The following is a 22,103-nucleotide window of genomic DNA, read 5'->3' on the forward strand; positions in this document are numbered from 1 at the left end:
GCTCTGTGTAGAACTGCACACGAGAAGTGGGAGCTTACAGCCCCCAACAAGTCCACACCAGCAACAAAAGGGGAGGCCACCAGCAGCACTGCCAGAGCTTTAGAAACCCATCCCTAAGCACGAAGTTGGGCTGAGAATGGAAGTGAAGGTCACTTACCCCACCTCTGCTGCCGGGTCCTGGCTAAGGAACACGCGCGTCAAAGGAGGTCCCGACTCATCCTCTTGTCTCCAGGGGTGAGACCGGGCTCTATCCACTAACCTCTAGGACACTTCTCTTCTCCAGATGGAAGCCAACATAAACAGAACCTGGGATCAGGTGCTCCAAGGCTCCGGCTGCAATGGGGAGCCAGCGGCTGCCCTGGGCTGCACCAGTGCTCCCCCTGCTCGGTGGGAGCCGCAGCCACATCCCTGTGTGCCTGCTCTACACCTCCTCACTCATCGCATGCACAAAGAGCTGGTAGAGAAGAGAAAAATCGGGATTATAAATCTAAAATTTTATTGAGACCAAAAAATTAACAAAAAAAAACAACAAAAAAAAACAAAACAAAACAAACAAAACCAAACCCCCCGAAAACAACCAGAAAAACCCAACAAACCCCAACCCGACAGAGCTTGGGATGAGCTTCAACTCCAAACACGGACTTTACAGGTCAACAACGGCTTCACGAAACCTAAACACATGCTCTTAGAAAAGGTTTGTACAAGGCAAATCTAGATACATACCCACCCCCCAACCACCCCCCGCCCCCCGGAGGTGCCAGGAGCCTGGTGGGGCTCAGGACTCCGGCCATTAAATAGATGAGAATTCATAATCAATCTGATTGCCAAAAAAACAGGACAAAACAAGAAACAAACCCAAGGACTGGGGAAGATTTGGGGTCACGCATCCAGCTCCAGCACCAAGGTGAGGCCTCCTCCCAGCATCGCTTCTCATGGGAGAATATAGCATCATCAGAGTGCTTTGGGTTGGAAAGGACCGTGGGATCATCTAGTTCCAACCCCCTGCCACGGGCAGGGATACAATGGAATTGGGTTGTTTGCTTGTGCTGCTGTTGATTCCCTCTCCCTCCCGCAACGGGAAGGTTCCCAATGCTGCGGGCTGGCTATTGGAACAAGTAGAAGGCTCCCCCCTCATCCCTTCCCCTGTTCTGAGAAATAGCACCTTGTAATGGAAAGATGGGTAGAAAGGCTTTTGAAGGGTTAAAATCCCCCCCCCCCCATACAATGCATGTGTCAGTGGCAGTTCTGCTGCAGGACGATACGAATGGATCACAAGTTTGTATTTTCACAAGTGTTTCCCCCCCCCCATTCCCTTTTTCCCTCCCTCTCCACATCACTTGCAGGGGGGGGGCAGTGAGGATGCTGGCTCCAGAGAGCTGGACATTCACAGTGTCCCTGCCTCCCTCACTCTGCCCCACCAGCCCTGCCTTTATTCCTCTTCTCTGTTCTGAATTCAGGTTCTATAAAAGAGCTGGAAACGATCTGGAACATTGTCACCAGACCTCGCCTCCCTCCCTCCCCAGTTAAACAAGAGACCAGTTTCCCCACATCCCGCCCCCCCCTCCCCCCCATCCCCCTGAACCAATACACCAGTAAAATAGCAAAAGAAACAAGAGAAAAAAGGAAACAAAACAAAAAACCTACACACATGCTACGCCGTAAAAATGCAGAGTTAACACTATTGGGAAGAAGGCTGTGGGTTGCTGAGATGGTCTTTGAAGAAAAAGCAGTATCCATCTGCACTCCCTTTCCCCAGCCCACCCACCACCAGGGATAGTCCTTCATGGAAGGGGCTTTGCTTCCTCTCCCCCAAGCTGCAAAATAGGCAGCTTTGAAACAAGCACCCCACTTCCTCCCCTCATTCCCACCCCAGCACCCCCTGCCCTTCCCTTCTCTTCCCTTCCTTTCCAACCCCCCCCCCCCACACACATTGAGCTGGGCTGGTTGGAATCTGTACACAGCATGAAGCTGCAGAAAGCAGTTGAGCAGCTGCAGGGCACAGAAACCATACTGGTCTCTTCAAAGGGCATCTTCTCCAGCCATCTCTACGCTCCCAACCGAGCAGAGCTGCGTTCTCTCCCTCTTGTTCAAACCCACAGTTCAGATCTTTATACAAAGGCTGGCCAGAGCGGGTGCCAGGGCTTAGTTCTTGTCCTCTTTCTTGTCATCGTCCTCTGAGGGGTAGGAATGCCATGTCAACCTCTCCTCATAGAACGAGATCACCACCTGCGGGCACTTGATGTTGGCTTCCTTGGCAGGGACCAGGTCGGCCTCGTCAGAGTTCTTCCTACAGGCCAGAGCAGAGGTGCAAGTTAGGGGGCTGCGGAGGGGGAGGCGGAAGGAACGGAGACCGGAGAGGACTCAAGAAGCAGCAGGAAAACGGGAGTCCCCGAGGTGCTCGGGGCATCCAAGCGCCCCCTTCCCGAGCGGCTCCACAGCAGGGAGAAGCAGCACGGGAGCCCAGGGGAAACCGAGGCGTGAGTCGAGCGCTGCGTTGTCGGGGATGGGGAAGGAGAAGGCGAGTGAAAGCTGCGGCCCTGCCCCTGCCACTCCGTACTTCCGACACGGTGCAAAAGCCAAGGGCTCCCGCAGCTCCGCCTGCCTGGGTTGGCTCCCACCTGCACCAGCGACAAGCCCTGTGTCACTACAGCTCGCTGCCACGGCTCTCCTCTCCCGGGCCATGACACCGTGCCCCTCTTTCTCCCCCAAGCTCGCGCCTGCTGCAGGGGGGGGACACCTTAAAGAGCCACACGACCCCCAAGGGCCCTACCTGCTCGTTTCACATCCACGTTAGCCTCAGCGCAGAGGGTCACCTCAGGCAGCGGCGCCATCGCCAGAGATTTCATGCCAGGTAGCAGGGCCTCCCCAGGCGCAGGTCCTTCCCTCTCTGGCACAGAATAAGTGAAGAAGTGACAGACACAAAGACACACTCACCACTTCATCAGGAACATGAGCTCCCCGCTGGAATCCGTGGCACCGATGATCCGCTCGGGCTCGAATCCTCGGGCAAAGCCTCGCGGTTTCTCCGACTGCAAAGAGACGAGATGCCGCTTGCAGCACCCCCCAGGGACAGCCACAGCCCTGCCTCTGCTCCCCAGGGGACACCGGTGCCTGCTCGGAAAGGCTGGCTCAGATGTGCAGACCAGAACCATGGAATCCCAGCCTGGTTTGGGTTGGAAGGGCCCTGAAAGCTCCTCCAGCTCCAACATCCTGCTATGGGCAGGGACCCCTTCCACTGGAGCAGCTTGCTCCAAGCCCCTGTGTCCAACACTGCCAGGGATGGGGCAGCCACAGCTTCTCCGGGCACCCTGTGCCAGCGCCTCAGCACCCTCACAGGGAAGAGCTTCTGCCTAAGAGCTCATCTCAATGACTAATAATGGTTAATAATGTCTAAGGCCAGCAGGGAACTGAGATCACTCAGGAGTAAACCTGCTGCAGAGAGTGGATGTCCTGCTGGGTCCAGGGGGAAGTGTGCTGCTGAAGCTAAAGCAGAGGATCCAAAGCTGGTCAAACTCTTGTGCTGGCCAAGACCCAGCAGCTCCTGGGATGAACCCAGCCTGCAGAGCCTTTTACCATCCCTATTCCCAAGCAGCTACGAGCACCTGAAGCAGGAGGTTCTCTGCTCCATCCTGTTCTCCCTCTTCAAGGGAAAACAGGCAACCCCTACCTCCTGTTTCCCCCCTTGTGCTGCTCTTCAGGAGAACCTGGTGCTCTAAACCCGTTTGGTTCAGTTTAGTGCTAGAACTGGCTCTGAGGTCACTAAGAACAGCTGGAGCGAGGTTTTGGAGCGTGGCTGCTCCAGCTCCCAGACACCACTGCCAAGTGTCTGGGTAGGGAGGTGAGCACGGGGAGCCCACAGGGCCTCACCTCCTCCTTCTTCTTCTTTGGTTTGCTCTCCTCTCCTTTATCCTCTGTGTCAGACTCCGCTTTGCGCTTGCTGCCCTCGGACTTCTCGCTCTCATGTGCTGTTTTCTGGGACTGAAGGAACTCTGCAATGAGGTCTGGGCAGTCGAGGTTCTCCTCTGGCTCCCATGTGTTATCTTCACTGCAACCCAAGACAACAGCTTAGTTTTATGTCCTTGCTTGCTGCAGCTTTCCCTGCCAAGAGAAGCCCTGGGCACCCGGTCACCCAGTGGAGATGCTGAGAAGCAGCAGTGGGGATATGGGTGTCCTCGACCTGGGAAGCAGGAGCCTGCCCTGATCCAGACAGGGATGCCAGAGGTCTGGGCAGTTATTTCCCTTCTCAGGAGAGAAATGCCATTCATTTACCCTGGGTGCCTGTTTCACACTAGGTTTAAGGGGGAAGCCCCACCAGCGCGTGTTTGTGGGACTTTCTCACCCAGGCCATGCTCTCAGCACCCTGATGAAAGCTTGAGGCATTTAGCACTGCTGCTTTCACCATTAGGGCTGCCCTTGGCCTCTTAGCTCTGCTTTCCAGCCAAGGAGAGGCAGAGGGACACTGAGCCTCCAGCCCAGGAGGAGATGCTCACAGCGGAGCAGCCCAGACCCACCCCACAGCAGCAGCAGGGAGGCACTTACTCCGAGAAGCCCTTCCACTTGAGCAGGTATTCCACTTTGCCCTTCACCACTCGCCGATCCAGGACCTTCTCCACCACATACTCCTCCTCCTCTTCCTCTAAAACCTCTTCCACTTTCTTCTTGTTCTGTTTTTTTCCCATTGTGCTGGCCAGTTTTTCAGCTTATGGGCGACGCTGCTAAGGGAGGAGAGGGAACCAACATGTTAGGGTCAAGGTCAGGTTTGCCTCTGCCAGGCAGCCAAAGCGCTGGGTACACAGAGACAAAGCACCGAGCAGGAACACTGCTTTGGAGCAAACAGGTTCATCCAAAGCAGATAACAAAACGGCAAAAGGGCAAAAAGGAGGTTTGAGCAGGAGTCTTTTCCATCTGAAGCTTTGGCCTTTTGGTCTCCCTGATTCCACCCATGTTCTGTCCCTGTTTTCAGCACACCATGGCTCGAACTCACTGCTTTCATGTGTTGCCCAAAGCAGCACCCCACTGCTCCACACCATGCCCTTCCCCTGCTGAGCCCCTCATGTCCCCCTCACCCTGTCCTCTCCTCTTCCTTCCCCTTCAGCTTAGTTCACCCCTGCCTGCGGTGGCAGAGTGCATCTGCAGAGCTGTGGGGCAGTGGGAGGGAGACAGCAGCATATTGCTGATAGATACTAAACAGTTGCTCCAAGTTAAATACACGTCACAGCTCCCTGTGTTCACTTCCTTGCTGCTCCATGGACGTGCACATGGGATATTCATCCAAGTCACCAACCCCAAAACACTCTTTTGCCTTTTTCCCTCTCTTTCCGGGCTGTTTGGGCAGTCAGATGGCTGCCAGCACATCCAGCGCTGCTGGGGAGTGGCCGCAGTGATGCAGGTAACATGTGATGGGGCAGCTCTGGGTGCAGCTCCGCTCCCCACTCACACACTGGGGACTGCAGAGGAGCAGCAGCCCCTGCCAGAGCCCAGGCGCTTCCCCAGCCTGAAAGGAAGCACTTGAGAGAGCCAGAAACCACAGAGAGGCCCCGCTTCCCCGCTGAAACCCAGCTCGGAGCAGGGAGAGCCCCTGCGGGGCAGCCGGTCCCTGCTGCTGCTGCTGGGGATGGCAGCGCCCGCCTCAGCCCTGCCAGGAGCACCCCTGCTCCTTGCAAACGCTCCCCAGCCATTTCTTGCCTGCTCCCAGCTACACCAGAAGGTCCCAGCGCCGCAGCCAAGGCACCAGTGAGCATCTGGGAAGGGTTTTGTCTTTAGGCTGAAGACCCTGATCTCATCACCAGCCCCTGCCCCCAGGAACCGAGCGCGCTGGAGCTGCACTGACTGATACGAACCAAAGGGGCAGGAGGGCCCAGGTCTCCCCATCTGTTATCTCCGCTGTCACAGAGAGCCCCATGTGAATGAAACTTTCAACAGGGCCCAGACCACCCAAACCCAGCCCTGCATGTCAGCCCCCCCCTGCCGATCCCACCCTGCTGCACGGAGGAACAGGACTCCCATGCAATGCAGGAAAATCCCTGTTTGTGCCTAGCAAAGGGTCACACGCTCCCTGCCTGGGAACGTTCTTGTTTTGCCACTCGGGTTTAGCACGAACCTTCTAGAACAGAACCCGTTCCAGTAAATATCCTTGTGAACTGGGCTGGGTTTCGGCCTCAGCCCAGACCTGCAGCTCCACACTGGCTGAAGGAGATGCCAGGGTTCAGCAGCACCCCCAGCTCCCAGGGCGCAGCTGGATGAGCTCCCTGGGGCACAAGATGCTGCTGTTGGGGTATCAGAGAAGGCTTCAAACCAGGCCCATAGGCTCCAAAGTTACCAGTTCAGAGCAGCAGAAGCCCCAGCAGAGAGGATGGGAGGGAGCAGAGCACACCCCAGAGCACCCCATCTCTGCTGCTACCCCATAGACAGGGCTTGAAGGCAGCTGAGGAGCATGGAAGAGTGCAGAGGGAGAAGCAGCACCTCCCTGCTCAGCAGGAGCTCTATTGATGTGCTTATGCTTGGACCAGCTTGCTGCCAGACAGACATCTTCCATCTTCCCTCTGCAGGGCCAGGCCACAGTGGGTGCTGGCATCAGGAGGTGCTCGGTGCTCACTGAGCCCAGGCTCTGCATCAAAACCCTTTTCCTCCTTCTGCTCATGTTTAGCACTGGAGATCTCCCGTGCTTTGCTTTTACTGGTGGCCTCCAGGAGGGGCTGGTACCCAAGCAGGGTGCAGGGCAGAGCTTATTCTGCTACTGCACGCGTTGAGTGGTGCTGATGGAGCTCCAGTGGCTGCCAAAGGTGGAAACTAAACCCCTTTGAAGCAGTTCCCTGCCCTGTACAGACCAGAGCTGGGGTCGTGGGGGGGTACTCCCACAGACAGGCAGTGATTCCCCCCTGGATCCTTATTCGATGCCACAGGACACCCGGCGCCAGGATGAAGTTTTATTGCCCAACTCATCCCAAGGGGGTGAAAACCCAACCACCTGGCAACATCCCACTGGAGCAGCCACACAGGAACATGCAGCAGAGAGGCTTTGTCCTCCCCAGCTCCTGAAATGCACTGAGAGCATCTTTAACCAGGCACCAGACGGAGGCAGCCCCAAGGCAGGAAGGCTCCGGGTGCCTGTGGAGTGGCTGAGGAGGAGGCCGAGCTCCTGGCACCAACATCAGGCTTGGACCCATGGCCAGCATGAAGCCCAGAGGGGCTGTTTCAGTCAGGAATGCTTCAGGCAGCTCTTTCCTCCTTCCCCTCCATTCTTCCCCTATGGAGAAGGGGCCAGGGCAGTGTGCTCCAGCTGAGGAGGTCCCCATGAAGACGCTGTTGCAAATAAACCCTGGCACAGTCCTGAGGGGTGAATCAGGCTCCCCCTCCCTCAGCAGCCACTTCTATTCAGCTGCAGGCAAAGGGACTTCAGACTGAGATGAGGCAGAAGCTCTTCCCTGTGAGGGTGCTGAGGCGCTGGCACAGGGTGCCCAGGGAAGCTGTGGCTGCCCCATCCCTGGCAGTGCTCAAGGCCAGGTTGGACACAGGGGCCTGAAGCTGAATGAGCTTTCAGGTCCCTTCCAACCCAAACCAGGCTGGGATTCTATGATGACTTCAGTGGAAAGTGCTCTGGTTTCTGCTTGGACATGGACTTGTTTTGAAGGCACCTCAGGATGCTCGGCTGGATCCCTGGGCCACTCGAGCAACTTCCCAAGAAGGCAACACAGGATCAGAGAGACGAACGGTAAAGTCTGGCCCCGATGAGCTCAGAGGGGAGCTGCTGAAGCTCAAGGTGGTGTAGGAAAGGTAGGTGTGGAAAGGGAAATAAAGAGAGGCAACAGAGCAATGCAATAGCCCAGATCCAGCATTTTATTGTGGCAAAAGATGCAAATCCAAGGCCAGGAGAGCTGTGAGAAAGAGCCTGCCAAGGGGAGGGACCAATACCCCAGTGCGAAGGGCTGCAGCAACCCGAGTGTAAGCATCTGGCAGGCAGCAACCTTTGCAAGGCCTCCAGATACTCACTCAGGGCCTGCTCCTTCCAGCAGGCGCTGCCCTGGTTCTACTGGAGGCACTTACACCCCAGAGTACCAGCATCACCCCCATGCAGAGCCCTGCTCTGCCTCTGCGGCTCCTCATGCCTGCTCCATGTAGGCACCGGAGCTGCCTGCTCACAAGCAGGATGATGTGTGGGTCTGCCCCTGGAGCCTGCAAACCAGAGGGGATAAGGGGATATCCACAGGGATAAGGGGATATCCCTAGGGATAAGGCTGAGCTGTAGCTCACAGCGCTGCTGCAAGCACGGAGCCAGCACAGAGAGAAGCTGCTGCACAGGCCTCTCGCTGCACTGCAGTCAAACACGCAGCTCAGTGCAAGAGAAAAGGGACTCGGCCCCCCGGGGGCACAGACTCGTGCATGGCTTTAGCTGCAAAGCTGCTCCCCAGACCCTCCACATCAGGAACGCTGCTGTGGAACAGGGATTTCAGCCTCCTGTGCTCGGGAACATCCAAACCCTCCAGCCTGAGGTGTTCAAAACAAAGCACCCAAAGCACTGGCTGGGTTCTGGTCCCTGGAGGAAGGGGGAGAGGTTTGGGATGGGAGGGTTCCATCTCTTTGGAAAGGCAGTGCAGGGAAGACTCACCCCGTGCTCTGCTCCCTCGTCTCCAGAGCTTGCAAACGCACACATCTCACACCAGAGGTGCAGGATGAAGCTGATGCATTCTGCCTGGGCATTCTTAGGGAGGACAGACAGCTCCTATGGTGCTGCCATGAGCAGACTCATGTCTATGGGACTCAGGGCTGGGTGAGTCCTGCCTCAGAGAGATCTCATCAGTTGTATGCTGCCTAAAATTCAGCTTCAGTCTTCTATACTTGATGTGTGAAATAAAGTTGGCTTATGCTGAAAAAATAAGATCTCAAGACAAATTCAGGATGGGCCTATGCCAAAGCTTTCCGTTTGCGTTTCCTGCTTCTTCCCTGACACTCAAGGCAAAGCCGAAAGCCTTTGGGAAGAGGAAAACAGAGCAGGGAGACACCGAAAGGGTAACTTTTCGGTGCAGCTAAAGGGAAAAGGATCCAGGACAGACCTGAGCCACTGGAAAAGGATTCAGCCTCTGGTAAAAGGCCATGAAGAAAGAGCGGCTGAAGGCAGTGCTGCCACAGAAATGGGGAAAGGGGAGCAGTGTGGGTCAGATGCTGGTACCAAGAGAACAGCCCAGCCCCATGGGGAGGACACTGCCTTTGGAAGATCAGGAAGCTCTACCCACACCCTCCTGGGATGCCTGGTGCTGGTCTCAGCAGTGGAAGAAGGTTCAGAAAGGCAAAGGAAGAGCAGGCTAAGAAGAAAGCTCTGAGGTTTCACTGCGCACAGACTCATTGGCTGCATCTTCAAGGATGAACAACGGCTCAGCTCCGCTTCCAGGAGCTTTAAACCTAAAACGTTTCCTCCTCCTGCCTCCCTCCTTGGCTGCGACCGCTCGTCTCTATAAAGACTCCCGAGCACGCCAAGCGCCTCCCGCACGCGCCAGGGAAAGGCAGCAGGGATCTTGCTTTTGAAGTGGGAAGCAGCACTTTAAGGCTTCCACTCTCCAGAACCTGGGAAGAGCAAGGAAACAGGCCTGGGAAGTTGGAGGGAAAGCTCCAGCCCTTGAGCTGAGAGCAAAGCCACAAGCTTCCAGTTCAGCCACATCATTCCCAGTTCAGTTCACAATCCAGCAGACAAAGCACCTCTGCATTTCCGAGTACACGCACAACAGGAGGGATGAAAATCAGAACCTGAGGGAAGAAATCCCATCACACCACCAGGAATGATGTGACCCAGGCGGACACAAGCACTGAGCTCCTCTAGATCAGATAAATGCTCCTGGAATGAGAGCAGGGATTTGCATTCTTCTCCTCCCTTTTGTAGGAAAAGCACTGCCCCAAGTGCTGTGGGATTCCTGGTTTTCCAGTGCCCCTGACATCGCACTGTGTTCCTCTCACAAGCAGCCCCAGGTCCCTGCAGCACCTTCCCCTCCAGCCTTCATCCCTATGGACACTGGGGCCGCATCCAGGGGCATCTCCCCAGCACTGCCTGCCTGCGCTCCCAGACCTGGTTGGTTTTGCCTCTCCCTGGCACTGGGCAGGGGCTGGAGCAGCCACATCTTCATTCTCATTCCCATTACCAGGATCTCAAGCACTGATAGGAATCCAAGCCTGGGTCACCAACCAATGGAGCATCCCTTCATCCTGAGCATCCCCATTCCTGGCAGTGTTCAAGGCCACGTGGGATGGGGCTTGGAGCAAGCTGCTCTAGTGGAAGGTGTCCCTGCCTGTGGAACTGGATGAGCTTTCAGGTCCCTTCCAACAGAAACCATTCCATGATTCTATCCCACCACAAACACCCTCCCCTCTCAAATGCATAGGGATCTTTACTCCTGGAATCAGGCAGCCAGAAAACCCCTTCCCACTTTGATCCCTCAGTTCATAGGGACAACACACGCTTGCTGCTTTCAAACCCATCAGCGAGCACTGCCCATCGCTGGGTCCTCCCCATTCAGCCCCCTGCCACCTCCTCCACACCAGCTCCACAGCCCCGAGCCCAAGCCCACTGCTGCCCTCTCAGCAGCTCCAGGGACAGCTCCGCATCCTCCACCTCCTCCTCCACACAGGTACGAACCCCCTTTGGCTCCATCACCTTCCCTTTCCGCAAGCCCTGTTCTTCCCCCCCCAACCGCTTTATCAACTCCCATTCCGAGTGTGGATTGAGGCCCACAGCTCCCAAACCTCAAAAGGCAGCCGGAGGAGCTGCCCAGACCCCCACCCTGCGCTATGGGAGAGCAGGGCTTGACCCAGCACCAGCTCCTGCTGCATGCCCCCGCTTCCAGCCACAACCGCCCCTTCGCCACCTCACCCCCCCCCCCCTTCCGGCCCCGGGGCGCTCCGCCGGCATCAGCCCCATCCCGTTCCTGGCCCCCCGCAGCCTGCGGAGCGCTTCCCGCTCATTCTCCCCGCCAAAAGCTGCCGCTCGTCCCCTCCCCTCCCCGCGGCCGGAGCCCGGAGCCCTCCTCCTCCTTCCCGGCGCATTCCCGCAGGGAGCAGCGGCTCCTCCGGTGCTTCCTTAAAGCCCCGTCCCGTCCAGGCGCCCCATTCCCCACGCACGGAATGCTGCTCCCAAAGAACACTTCCACCCCTAAACCCAGACCCTCCGCACCAGCCCTCATCCTCCTCCTCCGTCCAAAGCCCCCGACCCGGGGGCTCCCCTCAGATCTTCCTCTCCAAGCACCCCGCTTAACCCCGGGCCCAGCCCCTCGGGTCCCCCGCTTTGAGGGGCTCCTCACCACCAGCACCCCCATTAGCGCTTACCCAAGCCCCCTCCTTCCACTCCTCACACCCCAAACCCCCCCCCCCTTTAACGGCCCCAACAGCATCTCAGCGCCCTCACCCCCCCTCTCGCGCACCAACGGCCGGTTCCCCTCACAGCGGCCGCCTTTACCACAGCACCACTATCCCCCCCCCCCCCACCGGCCCCCCTCAGCCCCCCCCGACCCCCATCGCGCCCCCCCCGCCGGCGGCCGCCTCGCACCTTGCACAGCCCCGCCAACCGTCGCCGAGGGAAGGGGCTGCAGGAGGGCCCGCTCCGTGTCACCGCGGGCCTGGCCGCGCTCCGTCCGCCTCCCTCGAACAAAAGAGCCCGGCCAGCCCCGGTGCCCGCCGTGCGCACTGCGCCTGCGCCGCGACCCGCGCCCGCCGCGAGGCACTATGGAAGGCGTAGTCCTCTCTCCTCCCCGCCTCGGTGCACGATGGGAAGTGTAGTTCCCCGCCGCGCTGCCGACGCACGCTGCTCGGAGCGTGTGAACTACAACTCCCAGCACACCCCGCGCCGGAAGAGGGAAGCACCGCCTGCGGTATAAGGCCGCCGCGCTGCCGCGCTGCTTAAAGGGGCCGCGGCCTGCGAGAGGAGGTGAGGGGCCTCCCGGGGGGGGCGGTTCGTTACTGCTCGGTGCGGGGCCGGGCCCCGCGTAGGCAGCGCCCAGGCCCCGGCGGGGAGCCCTTGACCCGCTCGGGGAGGAGGCGGCGGGGCCGGGCCCCGAGAACGGGCGCTGGGCCCGGGCCCCCCGTTACTAGTCCCAGGGGCCGGGTGTCGGGGCGGTGGGCTGGCTGGGCCCCCCCCCGGTGGGCAGCGGAGCCCGGGTTTGGGTCTCCCATCTTAACGGGGGGCCCCTTCCTTCCCAAATGGGGAAACGACGTCAGTAGAGCCGCTCCGGTGCCGGCTGTGGGCGGCTCTGCCCGAGCGTGACGGGCAAAAGCAGCAACAAACGGGGCTCGTTCCCGGTTTTGTGCAGTGGAGCTCTGCCAGGCGTTCCTCTAAATCCAGAGCCTCCCGTGGGGCTGGAAGGCGCCTGGAGCAGAGATGTGCGGGCACAGATGGACGTGACGCCCGTCAGGGCATGGGGCTGGAGTGGGGCCTCTGGGCTGCCACTGGTGCGTGCTGGTTGGGAGAGAGCGTTCCAGGCAGGTCCCGCTGATCCCGAGGGATGGAGGCTGCTGTTAAGGCCGTGTCTGAGTCAGCAGGAAGATAGCAGATAGCAGGGCAGAGATAAAAGCTGTCACTTTCTCTGTCCGCAGTGTGAGCACGGGGGCCTGCATCCGGAGCCGTGCTGGGCAGGGCCATGGGATGTGCCTCTCTGCCCTCCACCTCTTCTCACTGTGAGACCCTGAAAGCCTGAACCCGGGAGCACTGGAACACAGATGGGTGGAAGATAAAACCGGACCCAACCGCATATCTCAGGGTCCCTTAGAGCGAGGCTTTACGTAAAAGCCCTGAAAGAGGATTTGGTGCAACTGCTTAAAGCTGCCTGGGAGCTGCCTCCTGCCCTGGGTGTAAGTTGATTGATGAAGTTAAGATCAATTAACTCCAAATAAGGCATAAATAAGATTACACGTTTCTTGGTACAACTCTGCATGGAAGGAGAGGGAGAAGATGGGAGCCTTCAGACTCTCATCCCCGCCTGTCCTGCTCCTCGCTGCCTGCAGGGAGCCACCTCCTCCCTGTGGGTCCCTCTGTTCTTAAGAGCACCCTTTCCATAGCTGGGAGAGTGAATTCCTCCTCCTGGCAACCCTCCCCTGTGCCATTAGGCAACTTCTGTGGCTCCCTCTTCTCCCTCCTGCATTTGTAATCTCACCAGGGCTGTTACGCAAAGCAAGGAGCTCTAAAAGCAACGGGATGGGCGGCAGCATCCCCAGGGAAGAGGATGGTGGAGCCCTGCTGCTGGACTGAGTCTCCCTGGGAGCCCCCAGCACGGGGGAGGCCGGAGCTCCCCCTCTTCCCGTGCTGAGCAGTGACTCACTCGTGTCACATTTGGCTCCTGCGCTCCCCTCCTTCCCCAGGGGAAGCATCACGTGGGCTGCGGCGTGGGCTGGGGGTTATTTTGGGAGGTTCCCCTCGCCCTCCCCCTATACAGCTCCAATTGGGAACAGCAGCGGCCTGACCCAGCTCCAGCAGAGTTCAGCTCCTGGGAGGCAGCTCGGAGCGGGGCTCTCTTTGCTCTCTATCCCCGAGCTCCCCTCTGCTGCCATGAAGGCTCTGTGTGCTCTGGGATGGGGTGGCTCCAAGGCCTATGGAAAACACCTGCAAACCGGTGGAGCGGGATTTTTCCAGCGTGGTTTGTGGCTCAGCCCCTCCCCGTGTCCCAGCTAAAATTAGCTCTGTCTTCACAAGAGCTTCGCTTCGCATCTGAGCGTATAAATAAAGGCTGGCTCCCCAGTGCTGCCTGGCACTTGGCAGCTCCCATGGCCCAAAAGGCACGGCTCCAGGAATGGGGAACAGGTGAAGGGTTGCTCTGTGAGCACAAAGTGCTGCTGCCTCAGCCCAGGGGCTCCAAAACCGCCTCCAACCCATCCCACAGGCGAGGTGAAGCCAGGCCATGGGATATGTTTGGTCTTCCAGCTCCCCCTGACGAGTGTTCCTGCTCTGTGTGCAGACAAGGTGTCTGTGGGGTGGGGGGACCCTCTCTGAAAGGCTTTCACTGGATGCATTGTGCTTTTCTTGGGGCTGTGGGGCTTATCTTGCTGTTCCCCCCCGTTTCCTCCAAGCCTTGGCACTGTGGTGGTGGTGCAGAACAGGAAGTCCTGCAGGAGCACACAGTGGTGGAGCTGGATGCTCTCCTTGCTGGGGGTTTGAATGCATCCTCTTGATGTGGTGACTGAAGGGAGAGGAGCAGGCAGAGAGCGTGGCCGTGGGGGCTGGAGAGGTTCCTATGGGATAGGACAATGCTGGGAGGTGCAGAGTCCCTGTGAGACCCTCCTGTGTTGATCTTGGCTTCCTAAAACCTTCTCCTTTCTCCCTCCAGATGTTTCCCGCTGGGCTCTGCCTTTAGGATGTTGGAGAACCGAGAGGAAGTAAGAACCTTTCTGACCTGGGCTCCCTGCTCCTGGCTGGGGTGAGGGGTGCTGGGTGCTGGGCAGGGTCTGAGGGGCAGCTGGTGACCGTGCCCCCCCTCAGGCAGTGCTTTGTGCCTTAGGAGCTGACCACGGTGCGTGTCCAGGACCCTCGGGTGCAGAATGAAGGCTCCTGGAATTCCTATGTGGATTATAAGATCTTCCTCCACGTGAGTTGTGGCTGTGGGCCAGGGGTGAGCTCCAGAGCTGGGTCGTGAGGCTCCTGATTGGGTTTGTGTGGCTATGGGTGCCTGTGCTGAGCAGGGATGGAAGGAGCCAGGAAGGGGGAGCCCTCAGCACCCTCCTCCTGTGCAGGTCTGAGACCCAGCTTCTCCCCTGGAGCCTGCTCAGCTTTTCAAGGCACTTTGAGTTCTTCCAAACCCCATTGCTTTGAGGGGATCCCTTAGTCCCTGAGCTCTGGGCAGGCAAGCTCCTGCCTTCCTCTGCTTTGCTGCACCTCAAGCACGTGGATTATCCCATGTCATGTGGCTTATTCCCATGTTTTGGGGTTGTTCTGCAGACCAACAGCAAGGCCTTCACTGCCAAGACCTCGTGTGTGCGGCGCCGGTACCGTGAATTCGTGTGGCTGAGGAGGCAGCTCCAGAAGAATGCTGGCTTGGTGTAAGCATGCCCGTGCCTTGTTCTCCCTCCTGTCCCCTTCCTGCAGCCAGACACTGTTTCCCATTGACCCACGTGAACTCAGGGAGATGTGGATAGAAACTCCAGGCACTAACATGGGATAGCTGAGCTCCTGGGGCCCCCCCGTGTCTCCTTGCACTGGGGTGATCTGGTTCTTCTGCTCTGTCCCTGCAGGCCTGTCCCAGAGCTGCCCGGGAAATCCACCTTCTTCGTGGGCAGCACGGATGAGTTCATCGAGAAGCGGAGACAGGGGCTGCAGCAGTTCCTGGAGAAGTGAGTGTTGCATTGGTGAGGGCTGGAGGGGGGGACAGGACCCCCTGCTCCAGCCTGGCTTCAGGGATGCTGCCTGGGAGCTGACAGCAGAGCTGGGTCCCCTTGGCGGGGTGGGCGCCCCATGGTGCTCCTGCCTCAGCCGCCCTCCTCTCTGTGCACAGGGTGGTGCAGAACGTGGTGCTCCTGTCCGACAGCCGCCTGCACCTCTTCCTGCAGAGCCAGCTCTCGGTGCCCGAGATAGAGGCGTGTGTGCAAGGCCAGGGCTCACAGACGGTGACGGAAGCCATCCTGCACTATGCCATGTCCAACTGTGGCTGGGTGCAGGAGGAGGAGAGCCGCCCCGCGCTGCTGCCGGGGGGGGACCTGCAGGGCAGGTAAGGCAGGAGCGAGCCAAGGAGCTGCCCGGAGCCCCCTGCATGGTTTGGAGTTTCCCTGTCCCAGTCAGGGGATGCATTGAGCATGTGTTCCCCAGCCCTGCATCCCTGCGGGTTAGGCCATCGGAGCTGGGCATCCTGGGCTGTCACCAGCAGCCTCCTGTGCTGCACACCAGGAGGGTGACCTGCCCTGGCCATGGGCAAGGAAAGAGCTTGAGTCTCTCAGACCTTAAGCTGAGATCTCTGGCTGCTTTCCTCCCTTAATCTCTGGAGAGTGAGGAGCCTTTGGGGGCTTCCAAAGCTTTGTGTGCATCTTGCCTTTGTCCTCGCAGCACGAGTGGGCTCTGCAGTTCCTTGTGCCCATCAGAGCTTCACAGTGCTTGCTGCCTGCTGGGGAATGAATCAGGCATCTCCTTGGGGAGGGGGGGTGTCTGGACTCCAGTGAGAGACCTGCTTGGAACAGAGCCCTTCTGGCTTCAGGAAGGGCTCTGGGGGTGAGCAGCAGCGCAGGGCCAGGGGCGGGTACGCAGGCAGGGTGGCTCTGTCCATGCCTTGGGCCTGCAGCCCCGGCGGCCTCTGCCTGCTGGCAGCTTCCCCCTCTGCTGCTGTGCTCGGGGTTTGCGTGCGAGGGCGAGCGGCTGGGAGCTGGGGTTGTGCCGGGGAGGGGAGGGGAGGCAGCCGTTGTCTTGGAGACAGGCGGGCACCTCAGCCCTGCGTCATTCCCACATCCACATCCACATCCCCTCCTCTCTTCCCAGCTGTGCAGGCCTGGGGAGCCCTCAAGGGCCGAGCTGCTTGCAGAGCTTCCCGGACTGGGGCGACTTCGGCATGGACGAGCCGCACTCGGACAGCCCGGAGGAGGCGGCAGAGCCGCTGGGAGCAGGGCGTGAGGAGCAGTAACCGGCGCTGGAGACCTCCCCCTGCCCTGCAGCCCTCGCTGGAAGAGGGACTGCGGCCGAGCCAGGGCTGGGCAGGGTGGAGGCACTTGGGCTCTCTCCCTGATGGCTCTTGCCTGTCCTTGACGTCCCCAGGCAGTGCGTTCCTGTCGCTCTCCTCTTTGGAGATGTAGTGCTTAGTGCAACCTGTGTTTGTTCTCCCCATGGCCTTTGCTCTCGGATGGGAGCAGCAGCAGGGCTCAGGGGCTCTCTGCTCTTGGGGTGTCCCTGGCCTGGGGCGGGGGGCGATGCTCTGGCTCACATCCAGCATGATGGAGGAAGGGTTTTCCTTGTGGAGCAGGGGAGGGCTCTTCAGTGTAGTCCCTTGTGTTCCCCTCAGTACTGCAGGCAGGGGAGGCTGCATGTCCCCGGCAACAGCCACACTGTGCAGCTCCTGGGGCTGGTGCCCACATGTGCGATGCAGATCCAGATCCGTGTCTGTGGCCTCCTGGCACAGCTCGCTCTGCAGGTTGCCTGCACTGGGATGAGCAGAGATGAGGTTTTTCTCTCCCACTCTTCTGAGGGGATGCCCCTTCCATAGACTCCTTCCTTGCACACTGATGGCATAGGGCATCCTCCCAGCCAGGATCCAGTTAGCTGGGAAAGCAGGAGCATGCAGACTGCCTCAGAGTCAGTGTCCAGCGGCACTTGGGCTCTGGCTATTCCTATTGCCTCTCCCTGTGCTCCCCTGCACCTCCCTCCTCCCCTCTCAGCACTGGTGAAGGCAGAGCCGACGTGCTCTGACTTGAAATAAAGATGAAGTGGAAGGGACTGGCTGCGTGGTGGCCTCGCTGCATGGGCAGAGCCAGCTGAGCCCAGGCCCGGCTCAGTGCAGAGCCATGGCTCTAGGGACCAGAGGGGGTTATTGCACCTCTCGCCATGGGGCTGAGCTGCCCTGGGCAGCAACGAGAACCCTGGCAGGGCCCAGGCAGGGCTGAGGGGTCCCTGAGGTGAGTTTTGGGGTGCTGGGCTTGGCTTTGGGGGGGTCTTGACCCCCCGCCCCCCCCCAAAGACCAGGAAGGGTTGGGAAAACAAATGTCAGGAGAAGTTCATGGCACAGGGTGGCAGCTGCCGGCGCTCCGCAGCCATTGGCTGCGCCCCTCATGCATATTCATGGTTATTCATGAGCTGTGCAGCTCCAAATGGTGCAGCTGTGAGGCCAGATGTGCCCATGGACCCGCTCCTGTGCCACGCATGCCCTTTGCTTGTGCAGAGCCTCATGCAGACAATGTGCCCTCAGGCAGGGCCGTATCCTGCCCTTGGTACTCTGCTCCATGAGCATGGCCTGAAACTGCTGCATCCTCCACTTGATGCCTCACCAGGAGCCAGCCAGTGCTGGCTGGAAGGGGGGTTTGGACAGGGCAGCCCATGGGGGCTGCGTCCCCTCTCCTGCCTCCTCACAGGGCCCTCGGAGCCCATCTCCCCGCCTCAGGGCTGCAGCCCCGCTGCCTCTCAAAGCCCCACCTTTAGTGGGGTTGATCAGCCCTGCAAAGCCATGGGGAAAGCAATGACTCAGAGCAGAGCTGGCCCTGGGGGGAGCACTCATCCCTGCTCATAGGTACCCCCCCGGGCTGCGGGTCCTGCCTGGTGGCCCCATGCAGGGCTCGGGGGGGACGACCGTGCCCTCTCCACGCATGGGGCCGGCTCGGTCCCTGGCTCAGGGGGATGGGGTGAGCACGCAGAGCCCTCCCCACCCGGAGCAGCGAGGCCATGGCCCCCCCTGCCCGTGCCCTCGCTGCCTGGCACTGCTCCTGCTGCCGCAGCAAGGCCTTGGAGCCGGGCCATGCGCTCCAGACAGCGCAGCCCCCCCGGCCGCCGCTGCACACAAAGGGCAGAGCTCCCCCCGCTGCAGCGCCGGGGGGTCCTGCCCTCCTCCCGTCCCCGCTCCGCCCCTGTGGCCCCAGCTCCATCCCCAGCAAGGGCTCAGCGCTCGATGCCGGTGGTGGAGCTGGGGCAGGATCAGGCCCCCGGGGGCCGTTCCCCATGTGTTGGGCTGGGGTGAATGCAGCCAGGCAGGGCCAGGGCCGCGTCCCTTTTACACCAGAGCATCCGTTCCTCCCTGCCAGGATCCCAAAGGACTCCTGGGAATGATGCTGGGGAGACGGATACTGGAGACAGGGGAGGGTGAGCGCGGAGCTGAGAGAGAGTTTCTCCTCCAGCTCCAACCCCTGCCACGGGCAGGGACCCCTTCCACTGGAGCAGCTTGCTCCAAGCCCCTGTGTCCAACCTGGCCTTGAGCCCTGCCAGGGATGGGGCAGCCACAGCTTCTCTGGGCACCCTGTGCCAGCGCCTCAGCACCCTCACAGGGAAGAGCTTCTGCCTAAGAGCTCAGCTCAGGCTCCCCTCGGGCAGGTTCAAGCCATTCCCCTTGGCCTGTCCCTACATCCCTTCTCCCAAGCCCCTCTCCAGGCTCCCTGCAGCCCCTTTAGGCACTGGAGCTGCTCTCTGGTCTCCCCTTCAGGAGCCTTCTCTTCTCCAGGTCCAACAACCCCGCCTGTTCTGAACCGGGCACCAACGGGTCCCCCCCCATCCAAGCACCCGCACGCCGGTGCCGGTACCCGGGCTCACCCTGCGGGCGATGCTCCTGCTCCGGTGCAGCCCCGGGGGGCTCGGGCACCCTCCCCGGGAAGGCCGCGGTCTGCAGGTACCTACCGCCATCTAGCGGCCCTTCAGCCAAGTGCGGGAGGAGGAGGAGGATCCGGATGCGCCGGGTTAATCCTCAGCCGTGGGGATCCCAACGGGCCTGGACCACACCTGGGGATGCTCAGAGCTGGGGCTGGGGGTGAAAAGGCGCTGTCTGCACCCAGCTCCGGCTCCAGCCCCACGGCAAAGTCTGGAGCAGCCAAACGTGGAGAGGAAAACGGCTTTATTGTGGGGTGCCACCCCCCGTGCCCCACTGTGCCCTGATGGCGCTGCTGTGGGTACCACAGGCAGGGCTCCAGTGATGGGACGTGGGTCTCTTCATGCAACGGGTGCCTGTAGGGTGATGGGGACGGTGTCGGTGGTATCTCAGCATGGTCAAGGAGAGAGAAGCACCTGGATTTGGGGAAGGGGAGAGACAGGGGTGATGGTGGGAAGGGGACACCGAGTCATTGACATGGCACAGAGGGGCTGACAAGGCTGGGATGTGACTGGGTGAATGTGGAGGTCTCGCTGCCCCAGGTGGGTACCAGGACTTGGCTGCAGACCCCATCCGCTTTCCCAGCCCTGACCCTGCCTTCAGCTTCCCCATCTCCCACATTCCCCCGTAATGGGTTTTGTTTGAGTCATCGCAGAGCCCCAGCCTGGTTTGGGTTGGTGTCAGCGCTGGTGGCTGCTGGGGTTCTACCGCGGTTCTCCCCATGGAGTCTGAAGGATCTGAGACCCACGGAAGGCCATGGGGCACGGAGGCATCGTCCCTCAGCCACAGATGGCTTTCCTGAGCTCACCTGCTCCCATGTAAAACAGGGACCAGGAGATGGAGCCAAAGACAGCTCTCAAGGCTCAGCACCCTGAGGATGCTGGTGCACCCCAGAACAGAGCTGCCACCTCTGTGACGCACCCCTCACCTGGGCTGATGGGTCCTCATTGCTCCTCCAGGTCATAGGCAGCTGCCAGGTAATCCTTTGGGACGATCCCGACCGCGTTGTTGAGCTCTCCAACCCACCATCCGTACACGTTGTACTCCTGAGGGGACACAGTGGGGTCAGTGCTGGCACGCTGGTAAACCCATCACTGCCCTTCCTACCCTTCATCCCCCCCCGTTCCCCACCTTCACCCCAAGGTCCATGGCTTGGAAGCTCAGCATTCAGTTCACCCCCTGGGGTGGGAATTGGGGGATCTCATTTCAGATGTCAACCCTTGGGATGGCCCAGGTCCCAGCCTGGAGCTCTCTGCAGCCGGACCGTGCCTGCTTCACGTGCCCCTTCCCAAGGTTCTTCCATGACAGAAGATATGGGAGGCAAATCATAACAGGAAAAGCTTTTCACACTCCATGTGTGTGTGAGAGGAGCTGGAACACACAGGCCCGAGGAGTCTGCCATCAGAACAGGAGATACTCAGGTACTATGTAAAGGAGGTGGATGTTAACAGTGGTGTGCACAGCAGCACATCCCGTGTCCCACACGAGCTCCGGCCCCTGCGCCTGCCTGGGGCGTTTAATGGGTCTCCAACCTCATCCCTGCTTCCCAGCAGGAAGAAAAGGGCTTTGCTCAGGATCGAGTCCCCAGAGATGGATTTTGCTCCTGATGCTTCCAGATGCTGCTGCCCTCACTGGAGCCAGGAAAGGGGCTGGGATCCCCCTGCTCCCCATGGCCCCCCATGCAAACCGCACTGACTCACCCCCTCCATGGAAAACCAGCAGCACGGAGGGATGCGAGCCCCATCCCAGCAGCCAGCAAGGGCGAATCCTGCAAACCCCGCAGGGGAACTTGGGCTCTACCGGCTGCAGCCCGGAGACCTGCGGGCAGAGGGGCCCAGACGCACCCCAGCATCGATGGGGACCCCCGCAAGGCCCAGCCCGACCCCTCCGAGGTGCGCTGGGATGAAGGGCGGGCGGGCCCCTCGCCTGCTCCTGAAGCAGGGGAGGGAGACGCAAACGGGAGGCAGGCGGGGCCGCGCCGCTCCCTCCCAGCCCTGATTTCGGTGCGCGGTGCCAAGAAGAATTAAAAGAACATTAAACTCCCCGCAATGGCGGCCAAGTCCTCGTTTCCGAGTGCCAAATTGCGCCGCGCTGCATCCTACAGATGTTCCTTAATTATGCTAATTTTTATTAAGCGATTAAAACGAGGAGAGCGCTGGCACAGCGAGGCAGAGCCCAGCGCAGCCTCAGCTCGGCTCCCATTTACATGATGGTGCCCGCGTTGGAAAGGGAGGGGAGGGAATCTGAGGCTGGTTTTGCTGGGATCTACCTAATTACACGTTAATGGGGCCTCTGTGCGCAGGACCTGCGCGGACGAGGTGGGGAGGGGGAAGTCGTTCGGTTGGGATGGTACAGACGGGGCTGAAAAGCCGTTAGTTGGGAGGGGAACTGCTCCAGCGAGGTCTGTGCACCCGGAGGAGGGAGAAGGATGCTGGAGCTCCATCAGGGCAGCAGGAGCTGGGAGGCTGCACCCATGGGTGCTGGTGCTACCCCAGCTCCTGGGCTATTTCAAGAGGCAGAGCAAAGCCAATGCTCTGCTCCAGCCTCACAAGCACAGCAGGGATGAGCAACCCCTTCCAGGCTGGAATGGAACAGGGAACTGGATGTGAGGCTCACCCCACCACCCATCCTCCCAGCCCAGCCATCCATAGGGCCACGATGGCCTTGCTCCGCTCCCCAAATGCTGTGATTCTACCCCAGAAGGATGAAGCCCCCTCGAAGCGCTTCTCCCTGTTCCATTCCCTGGTGCAGACGCTCGTTCCCATCATCGCCCACCATCAGGGTGTTTATGGTGGGTTGGTGCACGGGGCCATAAAAGGCTTTATGGTGCTCATCTCCATCGACAAAGGGAGAAGGAAAAGGGGGGGGGGGGGAAGGAAA

General features: G+C 59.9%; 3 protein-coding genes across 6 annotated transcripts in view; 1 reads left to right on the forward strand and 2 right to left on the reverse strand.

Annotated features, from left to right (window-relative positions):
- Nucleotides 1-1,652: 1,652 nt before the first annotated feature.
- CBX1 (chromobox 1) lies at nucleotides 1,653-11,648 on the reverse strand. The gene is made up of 5 exons (XM_061343126.1): nucleotides 11,528-11,648; nucleotides 4,540-4,715; nucleotides 3,868-4,045; nucleotides 2,935-3,029; nucleotides 1,653-2,287 (listed from the first exon to the last, which is right to left on the reverse strand). Exons 2-5 carry the CDS (start codon nucleotides 4,677-4,679, stop codon nucleotides 2,143-2,145), a joined length of 558 nt encoding a protein of 185 aa, XP_061199110.1. The 5' UTR covers nucleotides 4,680-4,715; nucleotides 11,528-11,648; the 3' UTR covers nucleotides 1,653-2,142.
- Nucleotides 11,649-11,805: 157 nt separating this feature from the next.
- Nucleotides 11,806-16,656, forward strand: SNX11 (sorting nexin 11). Of its 2 annotated transcripts, none has more exons than XM_061343144.1 (7): nucleotides 11,806-11,905; nucleotides 14,295-14,343; nucleotides 14,466-14,552; nucleotides 14,903-15,003; nucleotides 15,196-15,294; nucleotides 15,456-15,668; nucleotides 16,427-16,656. In XM_061343144.1, the coding sequence occupies exons 2-7, from the start codon at nucleotides 14,323-14,325 to the stop codon at nucleotides 16,566-16,568; spliced, it is 663 nt and encodes a 220-aa protein (XP_061199128.1). In that variant the 5' UTR covers nucleotides 11,806-11,905; nucleotides 14,295-14,322; the 3' UTR covers nucleotides 16,569-16,656. The 2 variants fall into 2 exon arrangements, with proteins under 2 accessions (XP_061199128.1, XP_061199127.1); XM_061343143.1 differs by lacking the exon at nucleotides 11,806-11,905 and adding an exon at nucleotides 12,958-13,904.
- A 2,103-nt stretch (nucleotides 16,657-18,759) lies between these two features.
- Nucleotides 18,760-22,103, reverse strand: part of SKAP1 (src kinase associated phosphoprotein 1) — a 140,652-nt gene continuing 137,308 nt past the window's right edge. For all 3 annotated transcript variants that reach the window (XM_061343141.1, XM_061343139.1, XM_061343142.1), the window contains 2 exons: nucleotides 20,152-20,269; nucleotides 18,760-19,639 (listed from right to left, as the gene is read on the reverse strand). In XM_061343141.1, the coding sequence (XP_061199125.1) occupies nucleotides 20,168-20,269 (102 nt within the window). In that variant the 3' untranslated portion in view covers nucleotides 18,760-19,639; nucleotides 20,152-20,167. The remainder of the gene's footprint in view (nucleotides 19,640-20,151; nucleotides 20,270-22,103) is intronic.

Source organism: Neopsephotus bourkii, unplaced genomic scaffold, assembly GCF_033783945.1.
Source record: "Neopsephotus bourkii isolate Nb327-2 ecotype Australia unplaced genomic scaffold, CSIRO-AGI_Nbou_v1 NB_1821, whole genome shotgun sequence".
NCBI lineage: Eukaryota > Metazoa > Chordata > Aves > Psittaciformes > Psittacidae > Neopsephotus > Neopsephotus bourkii.

Coding starts and splice junctions, on each gene's coding strand:
- CBX1 (XM_061343126.1), bottom strand. CDS start 4,679: ATGGGAAAAAAACAGAACAAGAAGAAAGTGGAAGAGGTTTTAGAGGAA. Junction 3,030..3,867: donor CAAAGAAGAAGAAGGAGGAG/GTGAGGCCCTGT, acceptor GTCTCTTTGCAG/TCGGAGAAACCGCGAGGCTT. Junction 2,288..2,934: donor CTCATGTTCCTGATGAAGTG/GTGAGTGTGTCT, acceptor TCTGGCCTGTAG/GAAGAACTCTGACGAGGCCG.
- SNX11 (XM_061343143.1), top strand. CDS start 13,543: ATGGGGTGGCTCCAAGGCCTATGGAAAACACCTGCAAACCGGTGGAGC. Junction 14,344..14,465: donor TGTTGGAGAACCGAGAGGAA/GTAAGAACCTTT, acceptor TTTGTGCCTTAG/GAGCTGACCACGGTGCGTGT. Junction 14,553..14,902: donor ATTATAAGATCTTCCTCCAC/GTGAGTTGTGGC, acceptor GTTGTTCTGCAG/ACCAACAGCAAGGCCTTCAC.